This window comes from Phalangium opilio, unplaced genomic scaffold, assembly GCF_054372755.1.
Source record: "Phalangium opilio isolate 3A_F unplaced genomic scaffold, DU_Popi_V2 ptg000089l_1, whole genome shotgun sequence".
Lineage (NCBI taxonomy): Eukaryota > Metazoa > Arthropoda > Arachnida > Opiliones > Phalangiidae > Phalangium > Phalangium opilio.
The window spans coordinates 5455685-5481178 of NW_028324194.1; the positions used below are offsets into that span (position 1 = coordinate 5455685).

The window sequence follows — 25494 nt, forward strand, 5'->3', positions numbered from 1 at the left end:
GTTCTCATTACAACCAACGACACTGGACATTCAATATTTAGCAGACTATTTTTCTATATCGGCGGATGGGCTTGAAGCCGAAAATAAGTTGTTAAGGGCTAGGCTTGGTACTGAATTTCTAAAAGAGGTTGGAAAAATGGGCTGTTACACATGGCTAGACTGGCTCCGTGAAAACAACTTAGATTGCATTTATAGCGAGTTCCACAAAGCAACTTCTTTATTTTCCGTAATACCTGTTACCAGCTGTTCCTGTGAAAGGGCGTTTTCAAAACTAACGCATGTAAAATCAAAGCTTAGAGTCACCATGAAACAAGAAAGACTTAACAATTTGATGTTGCCATACATAGAACAGGAACTGGCGGTAAAAGTGGACTTTGATAAAGTCATTGATAACTTTAAGAGTAATGTTCCACACGCACGTAGATTTGAGTTGTAACATATTAAATAAAGCATCTTTGTGATAGTACTTTTAAGTTTCATATTGACACACAATAAAGGGAGATGGGGGGGCACGGGGTAGGGGCGCAAAATTAACTAGGCGGCCCGACCTTACTGAAAACCCTGCGCACGCCTGTGACGAAACGTAAAAATCTCCTTTATTCCATTGGATGATTTTATTCATGAGATCCATTTAGTAATCGCCTCGACCGCTTGGTGGCTGCACCGTGACAGGAATTACAAAATTTTCTCTCTTCGGATCTTAGCGCTATACGAGTTCCGACGTCACAGTAGCCTGCGGAAGATGCCTAGTTGTAGCCCATATTTGTGTACTTAGAGGCATGATAAACTTATGGTCATACTTATGGAGCATATCTTATAAATTAATGGTATCATTTATATTATATGTGGAATACAATCCGATTCCAGAGATCTAGAATTTCTCTAATAATATATATGCTTTCTCGCCGTAAGTGTATAAACTGTATAGTTTACCATTGAATATCAGGTTCTTCAATGGCTTTTATGGTTGCTTCCAAAACCTGCCAAATTGTACAACAATGTTCCTTAGTATTTACGACTGTTTATGTTACATTAGTTATAATGAGTAACAAAGCCTTTCACGAAATTGACAATTCGCGCAATTTAACAACAATCCTCAGTCTATAAAAATGGTGAAAATATTGTAGCCATTAAACGTCTGACAGACTCCGACTCTTTGATAAATTTATTCTGCAGAAGAGGTACGAGGTTAAAACGATTTTGTTCGATGTGTCACGTTCAATCTCAACCAATTGTTAACAGGAAACTCCGAGTAGGTTAGATAAACTCAGATAGAGAGTATCATAAGTTAATAAGATATGTTCCATAAGTATGATACTACCTATACTTCGTAATGCTAGAGAATTAAGCTCGAGCTAGTTCTAGAACGACGGAAGCGAGAATTGAAGTCCTACACTCGGTAAATTTTGCAGTCCATCTTCCACTATTTAGTCTCTACAAGAAGTGATATCTAGTTTATTTGGGAGGAGGTATAAATTCGCCATATTTTCAGCTTTATCTCTAGTCCAAACTAAGGTCAGAGTAAATCCTTGCCTCTAAATTACAACCAGCATCTCATTGGTTCTTGAAAACGCACGTCAGCGCGACGCGAATGACGGAAATTACGTATTTTCCGAGTGAGGAGAGGCGAAATAACCCGGCCTCCTTTTACGTCCCCCCTTGTATTTTGAAAGGGGGACTTGGACTATGGTGCGCGAGTACTTAGACAACTAATACCTTCTCCCTGATAAACTAGATATCACGTCTTGGTCTGTACTTAGCCTTTCACAGCGCCTCACCAGGCGTCGCTTACATCTCGAGGTAGTTCGAGAACGACAAGTGAGAATTGACTACACTCGGTTAATTTTTCAGGACTTCCATCATCCTATTTAGTCTGTACTACTAAGCCTTTGACAGCAGCGCCTCACCAGGCGTCGCTTTACCTCGAATCTAGGACCTAACTCACTCACTTCATGACAAACTCCAGTTTGTAACCAGTGACAAACTTATGGAACATATCTTATGAACTTATGGAGTATATAATGAGGTTGTCCTTTTAAAAACAGAATTCCCGCCTTCAACAGCTAGGACTACATCTTGCTTTTTATTCTTCGGCACATTTTATCGATTACGGATATGCCTATTTAATTCTCAATATAAAATATCTCTTTTACCTTTTATCGAGCGAAGCTACCTGTTTTTCTTTCGAGTCCGGCCGGTGGGGAGACAATAGAAATAAAACTATTTCCAGCCACGACTCACAATCAATACAAGTCAAATAAGACTGTATATTATATGCTACATCCGGGATTTCTTAATGGCTCATTTTGCTCGCGTGGCTAACCCTAAGGATACCGAGGCACAAACGACAAACACTCTAGTATAAAAGACACTCCTCCTTGATAGCTTTCTCGTTTTTGCCTTATTTGACAAGATATTAGGCGTCTTTCGAGTAATGACGTGGGTAAATAACTGTTTGTAAACAACCAACTTTCACTGTGTGATTGCTTTTTCGCTATCTCGAATGACCGACATCTGCATAGCTCAAACCAAAAGTTTATAAGATATGCTCCATAAGAATGACACATATTATACTTTGTAATGCTAGAGACTTACAGCTTGAGCTAGATTAAGAACGACAAGCGAGAATTGCTGACTACACTCTGTTAATTTTGTAGGACTTCCATCTTCCTATTTATTCTGCACTATGTCTTTGACAGCGCCTCACTAGTCGTATGTATGACCTACGTCACTTCAGACAAGCTCTAACGAGTGACAAACTTATGGAGCATATGTTTTAAACTTATGCTGAAACGATTGATTTTTATTAAGTTTTAGGATTTTTCATAATGTGAATTCAAATTGATTTTCATCCTGACATAAGTTAACTTTATACCTCTTAGGCTCATAACCACGTAATTAGTTCAGGAGTTGAACCTTGAAAAATAGAAAATTCTAATTTTTCTAAAGAATGTTGCACTGTGATTGTTTTAAATTGATAGGACTAAGACCAAAAGGGTCTATTGTAACAAGTAGTTAGTATACTACTTGTAAATGTTCAGTTTATTTGAAGAGTGTAGTTAGATTACCCATTCGGGGCATCATTCTGTAAAGGCTTCCGAGCGCAATGTACAGATAGAGAATATGTGCAACCAGAAGGGGATAATAGAAGAAGGATGCCACTCGGTATCTTCAGTCTTAAGTTATGTAACGTCATTCTTCCCAGGCTCACCCTTTTAGTTTGCTTTCCCGCTCATCAAACTGCAAATGGGCATCGCACCGTAAGGTGAATTCTATAATTGTTTGGTACTAAATCCCCAGCAATCAACCCGCAAACCTAGTCTTGGGGTGGGACAAAAATCCATAAGCGCGTCTTGCCAAATAGTTAAGCGCTAATAGAGTAATGATGAGGGAACTATTTATCGCGTATGTGATTCGGTTTAGTAACCTTGCTCCAAATATTACCATGTTGAGAAGAATGACGTTACACTTACCCCTCTTTGTGGTACACTTCTCTCGAAGAGAAGTATTATATACTTCTGGTGCAACTAACAAAGTCTCGTCGAGAGATTATGGAGGCACCCATCAAAATGTCACTCGTATTTCGCGAAAACGTACTCATAAAAAAATGTTTATTGCAATAAAAAGTTATGTGATATTATTGTGACAAACACCAGTGGTATTACAAAATGTGAAATAATGTATTCAACATACTGTTTCTACGAAAGGAGATCATTACGTGTCAGCAAACTATATTACCGCTTTCGTAATATAGTTTGGAGACACGGGTATAAGCTTTTAAGTGACTGATGAAGACTTTTTGCTTTGTTATATACTTTTGCTTATTACAAATCAACAAATCATTTACAAAGGTATATAATAATATTCTGTGTATATATTTCAATAAATCGATCACAAATTGCAATTACCAGAAGTAAGATAAGGAACTAGAAGTAAATTGCTCTAGCATTGGTAATAGAACCTGGCACTAGTGAACAAATTTGAGAATTTTATGCCACCGCTTCTATCGCGCCTGCACTAGAGAGAAAAAATTGGTCGGTTTCCAAAAAACAGTTCCTACCCCCTTCCCCTCAACCTAAAGCCGCGGAACACGGACGCGGGTGCTTGAATCTAGTTCGGCCGTCTACCGCCGCCAGCGTCTCACCTTCTGGAGGGAAAATTCTGAAACCGCTACCAGAGGGCCAACCGATGGTGCGTTATCAAGAATAATCACTTTTGCCAAGTGAAGAATTTGGTTATCTCGATACTTCTAGTCCCTTATCTTACTTCTGCAATTACTAATGTGGAATTTTTATATTTTTAATATTACCAGAAGGGGATAATAGAAGAAGGATGACACTCTGTATCCTCTTAATGCTTTATTTATGAAACGTCATTCTTCAGAGGCTCTCCCTTTTAGTTTCCTTTCCCGCTATCAAACTAAAATGGGCATCGCACCGTAAGGTGAATTCTACAGTTGTTTAGCACTAAATCTCCAGCAATCATCCCACAAACCTCGTCTTGACGTGGGACAAAAATCCTCAAGCGCGTCTTGCCAAATATTTAAACGCTTATTGAGTAATGATGAGGGAACTATTTATCGCTTGTGTGATTCGGTTTAGTAACCTTGCTCCAAATGTTCCGATGTTGGGAACAGTGACGTTACACTTACCTCACGTTGTGGTACACTTCTCTCGAAGAGAAGTATTATATACTTCTTATATTAATAACAATATTTTGGTATTTCAAATAACTTCCCATATATAATTGCTACGATTGAGTTTTTTATAATTATTATGTTTAATTACTTTACACTGCGGCAACTCAAAAGTCAAAAGTCAAAAGTTTGTAGTCATGGGCGCGCTCCAGAGTCTAGACTGAAGAGCGCTTACGCCTTAACGCAACACCTCTTTATTTGAGATCCGTTATCTCCTGATTGACGAGTTGGTATTTAATCTAACCAAGCAGCAAAACTTAGTTCATCTTGCTATAGACCTATACATATAGTATTTCGGCTTCCGTTACACGTTCATTGATTTTACCTTGGCGCGTCTATCTCGGTCGCACCAAGGGGCTTAGAGACGATGGACATTTTAAGACATACTCACTTTATCGCCAGCTTAAGTTAATTTGACCCTGTTATCTGAAACTCTGGTAAACAAAGATTATATTACAGGGCTTAAATATTAGAAAATGACCCGCTGCCCACTTAAATTAACCCTCTCAAATAGATACAAAACTTTTTAACTCGTAAAACATACAAGAATCTTTAGTGAACCAACTGAAGGATTCGAGAACCTTTATAGCAGAATCTACCTTTATTATGAAGGAAATATTTGTCTTAATTAGTAACAAAAATTTGAAATGATTTAAAACAAGTTGGGAAACCAAAATAAACTTCTCCGAGTAGAGAGGCAGTTAAGAGGTTTTTCTTGAATAATTATATAAATATAGGCCTAATTGATATTAAATATTTTAATCGTCATTAATTTACATTAATTCAATTTAAATCGTTTTAAGAAAGTTTATTCCTAAAATCATTTTTAAAATAGCTATTGTTGACGTTTGAATTCAAGCGTATTCCTCTTTATCAATTTTTGTAAATTTAGGGTATATAAGGCGATTGATTCACAGTAAATCAGAAGAAAATGCGCACTTGCGTGAACCTTTGGTGGAAGCCCCACCTTTGGGAGGCTAGACGTTTCACGTAACCCTAGCCCTTCGCCGCGAACTTCTTAATCCTAACGATGGGAGTAGAAGCCAATAATTTCTATCTGCGAACAAGTTTGCACCGATTTGCCAACTGCGAACGCACAACCGCACAGACACGTGCAGTGTAATACCTCTCTGTGACGTCATCGTTACTTGGAGAACTAAAAATATTGCATATATATGTGCTAAGTAACAGACACGTTCAATGGTTTGTGGAAAATTTCACGATTTAAAATGAGGCTTATCGAAATTATAGTTGAATTAAGATTATCTAGGTTTCATTACATTTGTACGTCCACTTCATTTACCCTTTTATTGCCTGGAAGTTGGTGTAAATTAATTTCTGTGAAATAATATTTGGCATTGCATTTAAGAGTTAATTATTCTTCAGGGAGTCTGGTGTTGCTGACATAAAAGCGTGTCGCAAATATAGTTAAACCATAAGTTAATAAGATATGTCCCATAAGTATGACTTCGTAATGCTAGAGACTTGCTGAGAGCTACTTCGAGAACGACAAGCGAGAATTGACTACAATCGGTTAATTTTGTAAGACTGCCTGCCATCTTCCTATTTAGTCTGCATTACTAAGCCTTTGACAGCGCCTCACCAGGCGTCGCTTTACTATAATCTATGGCGTTTCACTTCATGACAAGGTCTAATAACCAGTGATTAACTTAAGGAACATATTTTATGAACTTATGTCGAACTAATATTAACGTATATATATTTAGGCTTCGATCCCATTATGGTTCCAATTCATTTGGTCTTCTCTTTTCCAAAGTTGGTCACGTGGGATCTCATTGATCCCAGGGCGTTACCCGAATCCAATGGCATACTATAAAATATTGCTTTTGAGATATCATAAACTAATTAGAAAACTCTATACCTTTGCCCTCGTTGCAGTCGTAAGTAAGGAGAAGAACATAAGATCAGCCCTTCTGGCTTGACCATCATTGACCCCAAGTGAGTTTTGTCGAATATACGAATTCGAGTATTTCTCAAATGAAACACGCTCTTTGGGGCACGGCTTCCATTAATCCAGGAAAAATAATCAAGCGGAAAAGAACAAGCTGGTCCAGCAACCAGAACATTTTGCACACCCAATCAATTTATAGGACATTGGTCCAGTGAGACAGTGACCCCTATAAGTGTCTCAAAGTTATCTTATTTCCGTCCCTGCTTAAAATAAAACCGACGAAATAAATCACGGCTAGAAAAGGTTGAATTGGGGCGGAAATAACTGAAATACTTTGAGCCTCCTGGAAATTCGCGAGAGCGGAAATAAGCAGAAAACTTGAAATGTATCCAGGGGCACTATTCTCTAAAAATTTTAATGATTAAATACCCAAATCCAAATGTAAACATTAGGGTTGGTTCCATAAGGAGAGAGAGCTTAAAACCCTATTCTTTAATAGCGTTTTCCTTTGGGTCCTCGCGGAGCGCTCCCAAGGAGCAATAAAAATGGTAGTAGTAGTTTCCAGCTTCGTTAAAGACTGTTTTTGAAGAATAGGATCTCCTAGTTTTATTCCTCCATGGGAGCGCTCCGCGAGGACCCACGCTATAACCCAAATCCAAATCGACATTTGAATCTCCTGCCAAACATTTCACCATCTCAAATTATTCTCTTATTTCTTTAACCCAAATCGACATTTGAATCTCCCGCGAAACATTTACCCAAATGTACGTCACTTCCTCTTTCATTGCATAATTTATAAAACTAATTAATTATGAACATTTTTAACCATTTTTGGATATAATCGATTGTAACACACTTGTCATTAAATTTTCAGGGCTTATACTTAGCTTGAAAAATTGATATTTAAATCTAAGTAGGAGATTCAGTTAAGATTTTATGTTCGGCTCTAAAGCCTTAATAGCAATGTTTAGTAAATAAATCATTTTTAATGATTTATTTACTAATGTTACATTAATCACAATGTTTAGAGCCCGGCATTATCTATCCATTATCCAAGTTATTTTATCTTCATCCATACTCGAAAATTATCCACATAACTCATGCTAAATCGTATTATAATCCATAACTTTGTTTATAAATAATCGGTTATCCACCAATTTGTGGATAATGGATAGATAATGCCGAGCTCTAAACATTAATCATAATGTTTAGTAAATAATACAATTAGTCGCAGTGTTTACAAAAATTATACTTAGCTTGAAAAATTGATATTTAAATCTAAGTAGGAAATTCAGTTAAGATTTGATAATTTTCGTTTTATTTGAACTAGTTTCTATATAGGAACTTAAATCAATTGGCCATTTGTATACACTTACCGACAATTGATTTTACTAATCGGGAATCTGTTTATAACATTAAATCGGAACTTCAAGTGTCACAAGACAGTAGATCACAAAAATTATATTTAGCTTGATAAAATAAAATTCAGTTAAGCAAAGGCTTAAACATTGCCGTCGGCAGTCCGCAAGATTCCCGCGTACGCAATATAGGACTCCCGGTCTACTCTACCGTCTACCGTAAAATCTGGCGCGTTTAGACCAGAGATCTATCCTTCGTTTATTCTCAGTATCATCTTAAGCTAAAAATATGAGGTTTTCTACGTACATAATTTACGATACCCCGGATAACGCGCGGTCTCTAGAGCCGCGCCAATCTTCCCTTATTTATTCTCAGTATCATCTTAAGCTTAAAATACGAGGTTACTAACCGACACGTCGCGCTCGGGAGCACGCCGCGCTCGGCATTCGAGGGATCAGGCAACCAGCGTAATACGCTTCCCATCGTACACCCTCAGAAAGACTTTATTACGGAGCGGCTTTCCCCTCGTCAACGAGAAACGCACGCCGTCCGAGGGATCAGCCAATGGCGTATTCCCCGGGTATTACCTTTTTGGTGGTTTTAATGCCGTAAATTCGGGAGATATGCCTTTAATCCGTTCTAATATTGAAATAAAAACTGTAAAAAGTAATCCCGAGTGTATTTCCGCGTTAAACGGCGTAATACGCTTCCCATCTTACACTCTCAGAAAGACTTTATTACAGAGTGGCTTCTCCCTCGTCAAATTTTCCGTATAGAGAAATATTTTGCAAACGCCATCTATGATGTCGTGTGCAAAATAAAAATGGAGAACGAGATACGGATAATGTTGCCTCAAGGATAGATGCAATTTTAGAAGCAGGAATGAAGAATTTACTTCAGTCCGACTCATAGCCCAGTATAGAGCCCCTCCCTCCAACACCTAACGAAATGTTGAAATTATCTTATTGGCTCACTTAAACTACGTTTTGATGACGTTGCTGACGGGGACGGCGAAAAATACGTAGTTCCTTTTTACCTCTGTCGCTATGACCAGCCTCTTCTTTCATTCCTACTTCTAAAATTACATCTATCCATGGTTGCCTCTTGTCGTCACTGTCTTACACATATTACCAAAAACGGATAAATGTAAGAAGAACGTTGAACCTAGCTCAAATTCCCAACCCGTCCTCGACTACTTTAAATGTTTTGATGGGAGTGGCTTATAATTTCAAAACTCGCGCTCGCCATCTATAGCCCTTACTCTCACATATTTTTGGGCTATAAAGATGGATACTGTATAAGGCACGTTAATAATATTTTAATACAAAGCAAGAAAACTACATACTTAAAGAAACTAAACCACAATTAAATATATTCTTAACTTTAAAACTCAACTCCACTAAATCGGAATTGTTGTTTGCTTTTTACCTCAGGCAAAATTTCCTAACGAATTATTTAACCAGCAAAATGGAGATAAGAAAGAAACTCTTGACCACTATAAGTCGCTAAATACTAAGTTTGTGGGTGGAGCCAAAATATAAGCAGACGAAGTTTCTCAATTAGGTATCCGACGTTCTTATTACATAAATCTGTTTTTGATATTACATCTAGCTTTATCTTTTAACGGTATACTTCTAGGTAAATTCCGACCAGCGTTGCCATTTTATATCACTATTTGTACTTCATCACGTTTGTAAATATTTTCATATTCCATATAGCTTTACCGCTTAACATTAGTATATTTATTCAGACTTCAAGTAGCGTAGCCTCGATCTTAACCTAACGAATTTGACTCTGCATGATATATCTGAATTCTCTCATTGCCTAATTAAAATGATTTCAAAACAGTTCTAGGACGACGTACAATTTTTGGATCTACTCAAATAGCCCTAGACATAGAATCAGAAGGGGATAATAAAAGAAGGGTGACACTCGGTATCCTCTTAATACTTTAGTTATGTAACGTCTTTCTTCCCAGGCTCATGCCCTTTTTCTTTGCTCTTCTGCTCATCAAACTTCAGAAGGGAATCGCACCGCAAGGTGAATTCAATAACAGTTTGGCACTAAATCCCCAGCAATCAACCCACAAACCTAACCTCATCTTTACGTGGGACAAAAAGCCGCAAGCGCATGCGCCTTGGCAAATAGTTAAGCGCTAATAGTGTAATGATGAGGGAACTCTTTATCGGGTGTGTGTGATTCGGTTTAGTAACCTTGTAAAGTCCAAAGGTAAATGATGATGGGAAGAATGGCGTTACACTTACCCCGCTTTGTGGTACATTTCTCCTGAAGAGAAGTGTTATATACGTCTGTTTCAATCTTTTGATGAAAGCAATTCAATTCACAAATAAATTTCTGGAGAGATATTGATTTTAAAATATTGTTTACCAATTCAGATATTTATTGACAGAAACACCGTTGTTCTCGCCCACTGGAACACGTTTCCCCGTAGGAACAATTTTGAATTATTGCGTTGTTCTCTATCCTTGCAAGATATATCTTAAAATTTTCCTATCTCGTAAGTTTGCAAATTTAATGAGTCACTAATTCGTGGGTAGAAGGCGACACGCCTGTCTCGTGGGAATGTAATATGACGCTGTCCCAAAATTATTCTCTTGCGGTTTTAAACTAAATACTGGTCCGTTGGTTGGGTTGGCAATAAAATTTCCTCCCCATTATATAAGCATAAGTTCAGAAGATGTGTTCCATAAGTGATTGAGGGCAAATTTTAAAATACTCATGGGAGTATAGTTTCAAAGCTCTAAAATTAAAGAAAACACTGAAGGCCTTTGAAGTGTGTTGATTGTTTTTTCAAAAGCTGACCTGATGCCCTCAGATAATTTACGTAAAACTATTTTTTGGGAATGGGATTTTTAGACGCAAGTGGCAAATTGTTAAACTAGAATTAAAAGTGTTAAGGTGCTACAGTTTGTGCCTTTGTAAATTAAGCCAATGTGGGGGAAATAACGCTTGAATATCTTTTATCGCTATAATTTGAAATTAATCGCCAATATATTTCAGTGTTAAATTTCATGACCACAAAAAAACAAATGTTTAAGCTTTCCCTGTTTATCTTTCTTGGTTGAAGTTTAAAGAGCCAATGACGTAATGACTAACACCAGAAGTGAGATGAGACTTGAAATACTGAGCTAAACAAATTCTTCTCTTGGCGAAAGTGAATATTCTTGATAATACACCAACGGTTGGCCCTCTGGTAGCGGTTTCTGAATTTTCCCTCCAAAACGTGAGACGCTCGCGGCGGTAGACGGCCGAACTAGATTCAAGCACCCGCGTCCGTGTTCCGCGGCTTTAGGTTGAGGGGAAGGGGGTAGGAAATTTTTTTGGAACTCGACCAATTTTTTTCTCTCTAGTGTAGGCGCGATGGAAGCGGCATAAAATCCTCAAATTGGTTCACTAGTGCCAGGATCTATTACCAAGAGCTCTTTACTTCTAGTCTGTTATCCTACTTCTGGTCGTACTTCCATCAAGCTTCGGCACCCAGTAGCTTCGCTTACAGAAGCACGCCACATTTCCGACAACAATCAAATTTCCGCCTCATTCCACGATGCTTGTCTTTTTAGTTCGTGTCTATAATCGGAAAAAGATACTCGAAAACATTTGACGACAATAACGAATTTTAGTTCACTTTTAACTGCCCTTAAAATGCAAAGACTTATGCCAATTCCCATCTCGATAGGCTCGGCCATAAGTTTATCATGCCTCTAAGTAGAGATATGGCTGCTACTTCTATGGCAATATTGTTTCACTGGCTCCTTTCCTTTAATGAAACCCTATACTCTCTCCGTATCATTTATCACCTCGAGTTCAATACAAAATTGTACTGCCTAGCCTAGCATTTCTTTTATGCCTTTTAGAATGTTTCAGGACTGAAACCGCCTCTATCTCACGAGAGAGAGAGAGAGATAGAGGGGGGGGATTTTGGGGTTGCTTAAGTAAAATTTGTTCTCCCCCCATGCCTATACGAAACGTAAAAATCTCCTTTATTCCATTGGATGATCTATTTCACTTGATCCATTTTGTAATCGTCTCGACCGCTTGGTGGCTGCACCGCGACTGGAATTTCAAAATTTTCTCTCTTCTGACCTTAGCGCTATACGAGTTCTGACGTCACAGTAGCCTGCGGAAGATGCCCAGTCGTAACCCATATTTGTGTACTTAGAGGCATGATAAACTTATGGCTCGGCATAAAGCGGCTCAAGTTTCCCCGAATACCGAATGTGAGGCGTCGTCGTGAACTTGGTTAGGTTGACACTAGTGATTGGAGAAAGGTACTCAAAGCGTATTGACGTACTAGCTTCACTCCCTTTAGTTTTCGAGGTATCGGAGAAACGATCCTGCTTAATTAGGTTACGTTCATCAACATATTAGTACCGCGTAGAGGCTAAGATTAACTTTATTAAGGAAACCGTCAAATTACGTTTCATCAGATGAGCGTATTAGGTCAAACAATATAATATTGGTAATGAACGGAGTAGTTTGAATGGGTAAGGACCAAAACATTTAGTCCTTGAATGGGAAATTTTAAATTTCCTCAACTTGATATGGGATTATTTTATTACCATAAGTTTATAAGCAATATGTTCCATAAGTATGACTTCACTGCCTATACTTCGTAATGCTAAAGACTTATTGAGAGCTAGTTCAAGAACGACCAGCGAGAATTGATTTCACTCGCTTTTGCAGTCCATCTTAATATTTAGTCTGTACTAAGCCTTTGACAGCGAATCACCAGGAGACGCTTTACGAGAATCTATGACGTTTCACCTTCGTCACTTCATGACAAGCTCTTAGTAACCAGTGACAAACTTATGGATCATATTTTATACACTTATGTAATTACATAAAGGGTCACCTATAGCTAATTTGTTCACACTTTCCGCCATCAGTACATTGCAAAGTAGACAATGAATGAGCCGGAGCTACTGGTTTCCCAAAAATTTCAAAGCTTCATAAGTTTCCACTATCATGTAAACGGGCCAATTCAATCACGATCCTCCTAATAATAGAAATGTGAAAGTTTGTGAGTTTGGATGTTTGTCACTCAATCTCGTTTAATGTATGGAATTTGGTATGCAGGTAGAATACGACATGGATTAGGTAGTACCTTTCTTTCGGTTAACTTCGTGCTATTACGTCGAAAATCCCTATTGATAATTTTAAGATGTATGATACTTTTTCATCATACTTTTGCAGATATTTTAGAAAATTCCTTATTAACTTTATCATTTCAAGGTTTATTTAAAACAAAAATTATTGAATTTTTTTACTTTAAAATTTCATCGTTTTTTAGAACATTTCTTATTGATTTTATTTACTTTAAAATTTCAACGCTTTTTATTTTTAAAATTTTTGCGCTATTACTTCAAACAAATCTAGCTAATGTTTTCTTTCACTTCCGGAAGACTCTGTAGTATGTTTCCTTTTGATAATATCAGAGTTTCTTTGACTGCCGTTTTGATTTGCTTTGCTATTCTGATTTTGAAGCTGTCTTACGTTCAGGTAAATTATTGATTTATTCTTTTTCTGTACGTTTCCGTTTTATTGTCGGTTTCTTCGACTGTCATTCCATTAGTTTTTGCACTTCTTTTGATAATCAGGTTTTGTTGTTTGCCTTGCAATAATAAATAAAAAGAGATGCTAATTCCACGTAAGTCGCGGGATATCATGTCTGGAAGAGGTATTAAAAAGTTGCCTAACCTTTGAATAGTATTTAGGTGCTAATTTGTGCAAATAATCTATACCGTTAAAAATGAAATAGCGAACTTCGTTTCAAAAACTACGCAAAGTTTACCAATGTCTTGACACTACCTATTCTTCGTATTGCTAGACAGTTACTGAGAGCGAGTTCAAGAACGACAAGCTAGAATTGAAGTAGTACATTTGGTTTGGCAGTCCATCTTCCTAAATTGTCTGTACTTAGCCTTTAACAGCGCCCCAATCACCATGCGTCGCTCTACGAGAATCTATGACAAACGTCACTTCATGACAAGCTCCAGTTTGTAACCAGTGACAAAGTTATGGAACACATCTTATGAACTTCTGATGATATTACGTAAGATTCTTAATTTGTTATTTACTAATTTCAATATCTGTTGCCAATCCATTTTATCCACGTATGTGTCAATTTGTAAGTTTTAATAATTTTTATGCCCTTCTACACTTTTTCATTATTATCATAATGAAGGAAAATATCGGGAAAGACGTAACAGAGCATTTACGATTATAAGTTAGGGATCCATAATCCCCAAGGCAAGTGCATTGGCACTTTGCCCAAATTCTTGTATCCCAATTCCCAATATACGGTATTTGCTCTATTTCCTGATTTTACCTCAGATGACAGTGTCATTTAAAAAATAAGGCCTTCCTTTTATGTAACTTTTCTCAACAGTTAATAGTTTTATAATCTTGTTTATAGCGAAAGTAGGACGACAGATTTTAACTCAAGTCCTTGGATTCTTAATTAAATTCGCAAAAATTTTAAAAATAGGTCAATAAAACCAAGATTTTCCCTCTTCGTTTCGTTGGGTAAATTGTATTATGTTAGTTAAAATTAAATTGAATTTTGTTAAAGTTGTGTCGTATAATTTAAAGGAAAAGTACAAGTAACATTATACCTTAACAGAACGACCTTTTCCTAAATATAAACAAAACAAGTCGGGAAAACCAAAATATTACCTCTCCGTGTCGAGAAGATTATATAACCTTAAGTATCCAATGAAAACGTCGACCTTTTGCCCTCATCCTTTCCCGCGCTTTGCGCTTCCGCATTTCATCCTTACTCTCAACATTATCTTCCTCCATTTTACATATAAAAATCAAATACTCACAAAAAGAAGTGGCAAAAACCTGCTGGCTCTTTACAACCACTTAATTTGACTTAATTTCCAACAACAATAATATACCGGTAGTTTAATTGACAACCTACTAGCATCGAAATTCTCATAAGGAATGGCTCCCGCGGATAAAAAACGGCAATTTTCAACTAGGTGGGCGTTATCTCATAAGATTTGAAAAATATCATTTGTCTTTTTTACCAATGCCTAACCGTTTGGATTTTTTAAAGCAGTCTTAGCACCAAAAAATATTTTTGAATGAGGATAAAAAAGGTCTGTCCTCTCGTAATTTTTTAAGCTTTTATCATGATTACTCTATACAACAGTAACAAGGAGTATAAACGCATTAGTGGAAGCAGTATTTTTTTCCCAAAACAATCTCGCTTATGTTTATGCAATGAATGAAATATATCACAATGCACGGGCCTTGATAGATATAGGAGGCAATGAAGGAAATATATCGCATGCACGGGCCTTGGTAGATATAGGAGGCAATGATAATCTCTCTCTTTGCACGAGAGGTTTATCTTTAATATTTAAATAAATATAATTATTTTTAATTATTTTAATCTTCAATAATTAACATTAATAATAGTTAAATCGTTTAAAATAAAGTTATACTTATTATCTTCTCAAACTTTGCTAATATTGACGTTTAAAGTGAAGGGTACCCCTCTTCCCGCTTTCTTCAAATTTTGGGGTATATATACGATTCGTTTCCATTATAATAGTAAGGAAAAATCGCAAATGCGAAAACCTTTGGTAGCGATCCTACCTTAGGGAGGCTAGACGTTTCTCGTAACCCTAGCTGATCGCCGCGTATATCCTAAAACCAAACGATGATAATGGAGTAGAAGCCAATGATACAGATTGGTGTCTATGTGGAATAGACGGAAGACCAGTGGATGGTGGTGTTAGAAGGCAGTGTAAGTGCAGACGGGTGTCAATGTGGGATTGACAAAGAACAGAAGATGGTGGTGATTAGAAGCCAGTATGTACAGACTGGTGTCCACGTGGAATGGACGAAGACCAGAAGATGGTGGTGATTAGCAGCCAGTAAGAACAGACTAGTGTCCGTGTGGTATGGACAAAGACCAGAAGATTGGTGGTGTGAGAACTCAAGTAGAGGAGCCATTTCCGTGACTGTGAAAGCAGTTCGGAAATGGCGAACACGTTTGCTCCGATACGCAAACTGCGAACGCGGTCACGTGGGTGTAACAACGGACAGACAGACAGACACACACACAGACAGACAGACAGACAGACAGACAGACACACAGACACACAGACAGACACGGCCGTTACAGAACCTCTCCTGGACTACGTCACACGGAGAGGTAAAAATTAACAATAAATGAAAATAATTAGCATTTAATTAGTCTTAGAAGCGAGGGCTATTGCGCCACCATTGGTTCAGTGGCGTCTGCTAAATAGAACCACTTACCCCTACGGGATTGGTTGAATTCTCACAGGCTGAGAGAGGTAATGGTAAGTAGTTCGATTAAGCAGACGCCACTAGACCAATGGCGGGTGGAGCAGTAGTCCTCGTTTTTAAGATTAATTAAATGCTAATTAAATTGTAATAAGAGATTATATCTTTTTATTTTAATATTTAACTTTCGTATTTAGGAAAGGCCGTTCTTTTAAGGTATGATGTTATGTCACCAAGAAGCGGTATCTAGTTTATTAGGGAGAAGGTATAAATTCGCCACATTTCTAGCTTTCTCTCCAGTCCAAATGTAGGTCCGGAGTTAATCCCCGCCTCTAAAATTACAACCAGCATCTTATTGGTTCTTGAAAACTCACGTCAGCGCGACGCAAATGACGAAAATTGAGTATTCTCCGACTGAGGAGAGGCAGCGAAATAGCCCGGCCCCATTGTATTTTGAAAGGGGGACTGGGACAATGGCCTCGGCAATACTTAGGCATCTTATACCTTTTCCCTAGTAAACTAGATATCGCTTCTTGATGTTACCTAACCTTTTCAATTAATAATATATTTTTATTTTTATAAATTTTATAGCAATTCGTTTTAAATAAGTACGTCTAGTCCCATTAAAACATTTTCCTGTTGCAAAGCGATACAAATACTTTGTTTCTAATCTGAAGTTTACTTGCAACGAGAAGTTAAATCAAAATATCAATTATTTTTGGTTATTTTGGTAAACCGGCGAGGAAAATGATTTAAAAAGATAAACTTGCCTGCCTAGAAAATCGTTAAGGCGTTCTCGAAAAATTAAACTTTGATATTTAAGGCTCGTGGTAAGCTCCCTTTATTAAGAAAGTGTTTAAAAATTGCAAAATTAATTTTCGTTTAAAACTGTAGCAGTGAGGCTTAGGAAAAATAATGTTTGACATCGATCAATTAGTTACAAACCAAGCGTAACTGCAAGGTAAAGTTCTAGTGGACTTTATTAAGCAAATTTTCAGCACTTCCGGTGGGCGAACGCCACAAAAATTGTTAATATTAATTTTAATTTTAATTAAAGGAAAAGTTATCTCTTGTCACATAACGAGGACTACTGCGTCAACCGCCATTGGTTTAGTGGCGTCTGCTAAATCGAACCTCTTACCCCGTATCTCTCTTAGAATTCAGCCAATCCCGTTACTGTCGAAGGGGTAAGTGGTTCGATTTAGCAGACTAATTAAATGCTAAGTATTTTGAATATTTTTATCATTTTTATGTTTAGAAAAAGAACATCTATTAAGGTATAATGTTATGTTACCCGAACTTCTCCTTTAGTTCTGTAATCTGGTTCTTTAGCTAAATTTAAGATAAAAGAATAACTTGCAAAAGTTAGACACCAAGTGGATACTAAAATATCAAAGTATTTGTGACAAATCTCTTAGACACGTCTTGTACGCATGCCAAGGAAACAAAATTTGAACAAAGTTCTTTATTTTCAGTTTCTCTGGACCTAATATTGAACAACCTCGTTCTCTTTCCCTTCTTCCCACTTAAGACCATGCAGTTCTGTTAGTTTTAGCCGCCTTACACTTCCCTCACATCTCATCTCATCTCATCTCGTCTTCAATAAAAAGAGGCTGAGGATATAATGCATGATGAAAATAGGGAGCCATATCTTAACCCCCTGATGAAACTAGAAGCAAAACTCGAGATCCTCTATGGATTTACATTATAACCTATTGAAAACAGTATAGGATTTTATCGATCATAGAATCTTTACACTCTTGGTGTTAAGAGTTTAAACCCTGATCTGAAATTTATCATACCAAAAACGATCATAATTCAGCGCTTTTCGCGTGGATTTTGTCGCTATTTATTTCCGCTACAGCTTCTAGAACGCTTCAGGTTCATTAAGATCCAGCGTACGTTTCTAAGCTTTGTCTATGAAGGGATTTCCACACTAAGCCTGTGGCTTGTTTACAGGTGGGTTCCTTTACATAGAGGGGTGATGGCTAACAGAGGGGTCGGTCATTCATGAAATCCCGTACGCTACCAGTGAAATCCAACTTAAGAAATCCAAAATCAATGCTGATTTCGAAATAAAATAAAAAATCCGAAATCAGCAACGAAATCACAAAATCGGTAAAGAAATCATAAAATCAGTAAAAAAAATCACATAATCAAGAAAGAAATCACGAAATCAGTAAAGAAATCGCGAAATCCATTACAAAATTTACAAAATCCAAAATCCAAAGAAATCACAAAATCCAACGAAATCAAGGGAAATATCGCAAAATCCGTCAGAATCAGGGGAAAAATCTCAAAATTCGACGAAATCCATTGGATTTTATCGAATTTTGAAATCAAAGAAAATCCGACGAAATCTAACTAAATCCGATGAAATCAAACTAAATCCGATGAAATCCGACGAAATCAAACGAAATCCGACGAAATCAAACGAAATCCGATGAAATCCGACGAAATCAAACGAAATCCGATGAAATCCGACGAAATCAAACGAAATCCGAAGAAATCAAATTGGATTTCGAAATCCCGTACACTTTTTCCAAAACGTCCGACCCCTCGTGGCTAACCGACAGCTCCCTATACTAACTATTACCGTTAACCTCGGCAAGTTTATGCTTATGTCCTTAAGAATGACACTACCTATACTTCGTAATGCTAGGGGCTTGCAGAGAGAACGACAAGCTAAAATTGATAACACTCGGTTAATTTTGCAGGATTTCCATCTAGGTCCTATTTAGTCTGCATTATTAAGCCTTTAACAGCGTCTCACCAGTCGTCGCTTTACCCTGAATCTATGACCTACTTCACTTCATGACAGGCTCCAGTTTTGTAACCAGTGACTAACTTATGGAATGAACATATCTTATGAACTTATGGATCCAGTTCATGAAACGTTTCTGTCATGCAGGTCAAATTTAATTCATTTTTCTTGCCACGTGAAAAGAAAGCCCGACAAGCGATTGGTCAACGTGACCGGAAACTAAGTGTCATAGTTTAGTGTCAAACTTTTCAAAACAACAGAGAAAGAAAACAATCTTTCCTTGTCTCATTATGGAAGGATCAAAGCAATATCGGATTGTCCCTCAGCTATCCTTACTACCTTTGAAGAATCGATCCACAGACAGAAAGTTCTTACGTGTTAGGTCAGGGGTATCCCAGATGTCTGTGTCCATGTCCGTTCGTCAACAGTAATGTGATAAGGTTAACTGATGAAATGTTTAGGGAATATTTTGGGAATAGAATTGTCTTAACCGAATATAGTTGGTTTTATCTGAATGAAACGAATCAAAGTGAGTCCCAGCATAAGTTTATAAGATATGTTCCATAAGTATGAGACATCCTATAGTTCGTAATGTTAGAGACTTACAGCTCGAGCTAGTTCGACAACGACTACCGACAATTGAAGTACTACACTCGGTGGTTAATTTTGCAGTCCATCTTCTTATTTAGTCTGCATTACTAACCCTTTGACAGCGAATCACCAGGCCTCGCTTTACGAGGATCTATGACCTTATTCACTTCATGACAAGCTCTGAGTAATCAGTAGTAAACTTATGGAACATATCTTATGAACTTATGGTCACATTGAAATTTCCTCCACTTTCCCAAACCCCATGAAAATTCCCTCCTAAATGAAAATTTGACTTAAATGAATGCCATAAAAACATACTGTCATACATAACCTGTTTAGAATTAAGTTTTATACTCGGTTTTATACTCCTTAAGCCTTGGCCATTGAATTTATTTCTCATTAAGTCGTTTTTTTCTAAGCTTTGTCGTCAAAGGGATGTCCACACTAAGCCTGACGCGTATTTAGATGGAATATTTATTATGAAAATGTGTTGAGTTCTCTCTCATCCTTTCCATTTCTCTAGCATTTTCTGTAGTTTTCTCTCTTTCTCTAGCTCTCTCTGTTCTCCCTCTTTTTCCTCTGTCACAATGTCACTTTCTCTCTCTCAACCTTTCCCGTGTACCTCCATTTCTATCTCTTTTATGCCTTACCTTCCTTTATTTCTCTCTGCTTTCCATCTCTGCCTAACCAGCGGTTTGTTTATCTCATAAGGTTGAAGTAATATTGGTAATGTTTAATCCCAAAGAGGCTTAATTACTCAGACCCACTTCATTTTAAACAGTTTCGGCATTTATAAAATAATCCAGGTTCTAGAATTACTCGTTCCTGTTACTTAAACATTTTGAATCTTTATTTCTTATTTTTAAAGAGAACAACTCGATCCAAATTAAGGCTTAATTGCAATTAAAAGCGATTTATGGGATTATTATATTTTTGTATTATGAAGGAATCGCCGTAGTAGAGGGTTGTAAGTCGGAAAATTACCTAGGCATATTTTCCCCGAACATTTTCCGTATTTTTCCGATACCGAGTTTTCACCTTAATATGGATTTTGTTCCCAAATTATTTTGTATTTTGCTAACTTCATTACGTTAGTTACTTTTGGGGTCAGGTCCATTTAAAATCACAGAAAAAGCTAGGGGGGGGAGACAGTTTTACTTTTACTTTTGGCCTCATTAGGAGTTGAAATTGGATCGATGGCCAATTAGCTTCCATTAATTAAATTAGTGAAAATTCTAAAAAACATTTTATATCGATTAAAAAAATTAATTACAATGATTCAAAGTCAATTCCATGGTTTTTATTTTTTAGATTTGGTGAAACTTCTCCGCGTTTCATTTTTCTGGAAAATTAACAACCCCAGTATATTTCAATAAATGTCGGATGTTTTAAACATAGCGTGATAATCCTTGCTTTATGTTCCCTTTATCTGGTTTTCCATAAAACAATACTGGTAGGGCCCTAAAGTTTTTGACTTGAGACTGGTGGGTCACTTTCTTATTCTTTCCCTAAATTTATTTTTTAGGAACAGAAAAATATACGTCTCAAAATGTATTTATTGAAGTATCCAAACAAATCAGACATAGTGTCAACTGAGTCAAATGAAATGTACAATTTTATTTGCACTACCCATATTTTCATGAATTGATGAGACAGGAACTTTGATTTTCGTTCAACATTAAAACTAAATAATCTAAAAGTCAAATTCTTAATTTGAAATAAAATAAATAAGGACATTTTAATATCACAAGAAAATGGCATTTTATATTAATTTTGAATGTTGCCATTTTGTACAATTCAACTGTTGTTTGGTAAGTGGTCAAGTATTTAAATCTGCATGACGCTAATCTTGACCCCTTTTACCCCAAAAGTAATAGGAAAGATCTTACCGTAAAAAGCGTCTCCAATGCTGAACGGCATGACAGCGACACATACCAACAAGTCAGCAATGGCCAGAGAGAGAAGAAAGTAATTGGTGACGTTCTGCAACCTCCTTTCCAAACAGATGGATAAACACACCAAGATATTACCAAGTCCTCCCATTAACACGAGTAAGAAGAGTGACAGGAATCCCCAGCGGTAACTATCCGCCAAGTGACTTGTTGCGTCATTGGCAAAAACGTAACCACCACTACCACTGTTGTTATTAGCAATTTCGGCTGCTGTGTTCGAACGAAATCCTTTGTTAACGAAAAACCCGTAATCATAGTCAGTAACAACCGATTCGGAACTTAAAACCAGGGTTTCATTGTTTAGTTTTTCCATATAATCGCTGAAATTCGCGACACCAGGTTCCTGCAATGACATGATACCGACTGGGTAAGGTGAGACGACCAAAAGTAGTCTTTCTTCGGATTTGTTGTAGTTGTTTGACCAAGTTCTTAGACGTAGCGATTTATCATCCTCGCCTCTCCATCGCGTTTTACTAATCCTGCTTCTTTTCGACACTTCCCGGCTTGAATTTCGCGTCCGTTTCGGGGGTTTCCCGGAAGTGGCCGCTGTCTTTCGTTTACCGACACCACCTACAATTTTCTCGTACCATTTTCGACTGTAGATAATCCTCGGCTGGTGTACACGCGGCGGCTGCTTCGGCTGAACAAGGTAATCGGACGAATTAGCGGACACTCCGCTATCCGATGGATTTAACTCGTATGAGGCTATTTGAGACGAAAGGGTGTCTATATCGGTGTCTGATTTATGCCGAGGAAACCGAAGCTGAAAGGAAATTCTCTCTTTTTGTAAAAGAGTCGTCGTAGTCAGGCTGCAGGTAACGTGTTGCAGGGCTGCCATAAATGTTCCTAAGCATAAGAATCGCATGTTGCGAGTGACGTTGAGGGATGTCGGAACAACGTGTACACGAATGGGGCCTTAAACCCGAGATAAATCAAGACCCTTAATGAGCCTCCATCGGAGTGATTCAACGTGCTTGATTAGCTAAAAACAGAAGAACTCGCTTGCCTTATTTAAAAGGGCGTATTAATTAATACTCGTTACGTGAACGTAGAAGAAGAAAAAATGCAGGCCATTACCGCCGCCCGAGGATGCGGTTAGAAAAGGAATTCCTATTATTATTTATGGCCGTACCTTAACTTTTTCTCTCTCTTTCTCTTTTTGCGTCATTAACGAGGTAGTTAAAATCAGACGTACCACCACTGACGTTAGTAATTTCTTTTTTGAGAAAAACATGCTTGATTAAAATAAAAATCCTTTTTTCCACTGTAGTTGGTTTCCACACGTTGGTCGCGCGAAAAAATTCAGATTAGATTAAGGCATTGGGACTAGGAACTGTTTTTTTTTCGATCTCAGCGTCAGTAATGTGACAAAAGAAAGCTATATAGGGTAAGGTGAAAAGAGCTATCAAGCTAATGCAACGAAAGCTCGCGAGAATAGTTCGAACTCTACGGCCGGTTGGGTATAGTCTTCTTCACAGGATGGTGAAGACACCACCAAACCCGTTTGATCCCTGACGGGACTGTACTTCGTGTCCAGACTCTAGAGCAACACTTGCCAGATTCCGAAGCTCCTTCGTCTCTCTTCATTCAGTCTCTGCCCTCACTCTGCCCCTCCATTCTCTCTCTCACATTCAGTCTTGCCCACTCGATCTATATACACTTTTCCTCTTTATAACCTCTGGATGCGGCGGCAATCGAGAGAAGTTCAGTAAAGTTTGCCTTCACTTCGAAAACGTCCTCTTAGTGCCGTCTATTGGTCACTGTTGAAACTTTTATTGATTAAAGACTTAATTAAATAAAGGCGTCTGCACAGGAATTAAGAACTTCAAGAATGAGCTAACGAATTTCAATTGTTTCACAAATGGTCTTAATTTGGAAGCCAAATGAAAATTAATGCGGAAAATAAATGAGTTGAAGGAAAAGTTCAGGTAACATAACATTACACCTTAAAAGAACGGTCTTTTTCTAAATATGAAAGTGTGTGTAATAAATAAATACATAAATGATTTCTTATTACAAAATAATTAAAACGAGGACTACTTCGTCATCCGCCATTGGTTTAGTGGCGTCTGCTAAATCGAACCTCTAACCCCTGACCTCTCTCAGCCTGTGAGAATTCAACCAGTCTCGTAGAGATATAACAATTAGGTTAATTAATAAATGATCAGGTTTTCAAAAGACCAATTAACAAATTAAACTGTTATAGCTATAGTGTGACGCATATTTCATGAACTGGACATGTTGTAGCGTTTATTTTAATTTTTAAATTACATGGATCCCAGCTAATGTTGAAATTGAATATTTTTCTTAAGGCATGGATTTTTCAAATTTGGCTTCTTATTTTCAAATAGTGGTTATTGCTGAATGGAAGCAATTTTTGTTCCGATCATAGACTAAGTGACGCATTTTTTTAGAATGTTATCCTTCCGTCCCCATCGTTAAAGCACCTTAAGAAGGTTGACATCTCATACTCTATTGTAGATATAATAATAATAATAATAATAATAATAATCTAAGCTTGGTCTAGGAAGGGATATCCACACTAAGTCAACTCGCGACTTATTTACAGGTGGGTCCCTTTACAATGCATAGAGGGGTGGTGGCTAGCCCCTATGCCACAGCTAACCTACAGCGCCCTATACTTACTATTACCGTTAACCTCTGCAAGTTTTGATGGAAAGGAGAAACCGGGTTAGACCGCGGAGGAAAACTCCTTTTAACAAGCGGGGAGAGAACTTGCAAACTCTACGCAGAAGGATTTGTTCCCAGATTTTCACCCGGTGCCACAGTCCGGGATCGAACCCGGGATCCTCTTGCTGCGAGGCGAAAGCGCTAACCGCTACGCCACCCCACTTTTTGATGTATGTGATAACCATCTTTTACTTTACAAAATCCTTTTGAAATTTTAAATGCTGGGCTAGAGAATCTACTTCTTTTTGTACGTAGGACAAGGACTACTTTGCGACATGAGAGAAATCTTTGAAAAATGCAACAGAAGCAATTATAATTTAAAATTTTCTATGCGAGGCGTACGAGTTCACCCATACATTATTTTACCTTGCTTCTAAGGCTGACTGAACTCCATTCTTCTTGTAACAAGCTTTGACAACTTAAAATTTAGACAGCCACAGTTGTTATATCTAACAGCGAAAAATGTTAACTTAGAAGAAAATCTTTTTTCCTTGGATATTGACTATTAATTTCTATATGTTATTCCCGAAATCGTGTTTTAACAAAAATTTCTTATATATTATACGTGAAACCTTAAAATCTTTATTATTCCTGAAATCATGTTTAAACACAAAACATCTTTATGTTATTCCTGAAACCATGTTTAATCACAAACATCTTTATGTTATTTCTGAAACCATGTTTAAATACAAAATTTCCATATTTTATTCATTAAACCATATATAAACACAAATCATCTTTATGTTATTCCTGAAACCATGTTTAATCACAAAATATCCATATTTTATTCCTTAAACCATGTATAAACACAAAACATCTTTATGTTTTTTCTGAAACCATGTTTAATCACAAAATTTCCATATTTTATTCCTTACACCATTTATTAACACAAAACATCTTTATGTTATTCCTTAATCATGTTTAATCACAAAATTTCCATGTTTTATTCCTTACACCATGTATAAACACAAAACATCTTTATGTTATTCCTGAAACCACGTTTAATCGCAAAATTTCCATATGTTATTCCTGAAACCATGTATAAACACAAAACATCTTTATGTTATTCCTTAAATCATGTTTAATCACAAAATTTCCATGTTTTATTCCTTACACCATTTATTAACACAAAACATCTTTATGTTATTCCTGAAACCATGTATAAACACAAAATTTCCATACGTTATTCCTGAAACCATGTATAAACACAAAACATCTTTATGTTATTCCTTAAATCATGTTT

General features: G+C 37.1%; 1 protein-coding gene and 1 long non-coding RNA gene across 2 annotated transcripts in view; both read right to left on the bottom strand.

Moving 5' to 3' along the window:
• The window catches only part of 5-HT2A (5-hydroxytryptamine receptor 2A), a 111789-nt gene extending 88642 nt beyond the window's left edge, over positions 1 to 23147 (bottom strand). The window contains exons 1-2 of the mRNA XM_089849606.1: positions 23087 to 23147; positions 21498 to 22475 (exon numbers count right to left, since the gene is read on the bottom strand). Coding sequence (XP_089705732.1) covers positions 21498 to 22475; positions 23087 to 23147 — 1039 coding nt within the window. The remainder of the gene's footprint in view (positions 1 to 21497; positions 22476 to 23086) is intronic.
• Positions 23148 to 24084: 937 nt separating this feature from the next.
• LOC149647162 (uncharacterized) overlaps positions 24085 to 25494 on the bottom strand; it is a 319264-nt gene continuing 317854 nt past the window's right edge. Inside the window, exon 2 of the long non-coding RNA XR_016371877.1 lies at positions 24085 to 24118. This is a non-coding gene — a long non-coding RNA (uncharacterized LOC149647162). The remainder of the gene's footprint in view (positions 24119 to 25494) is intronic.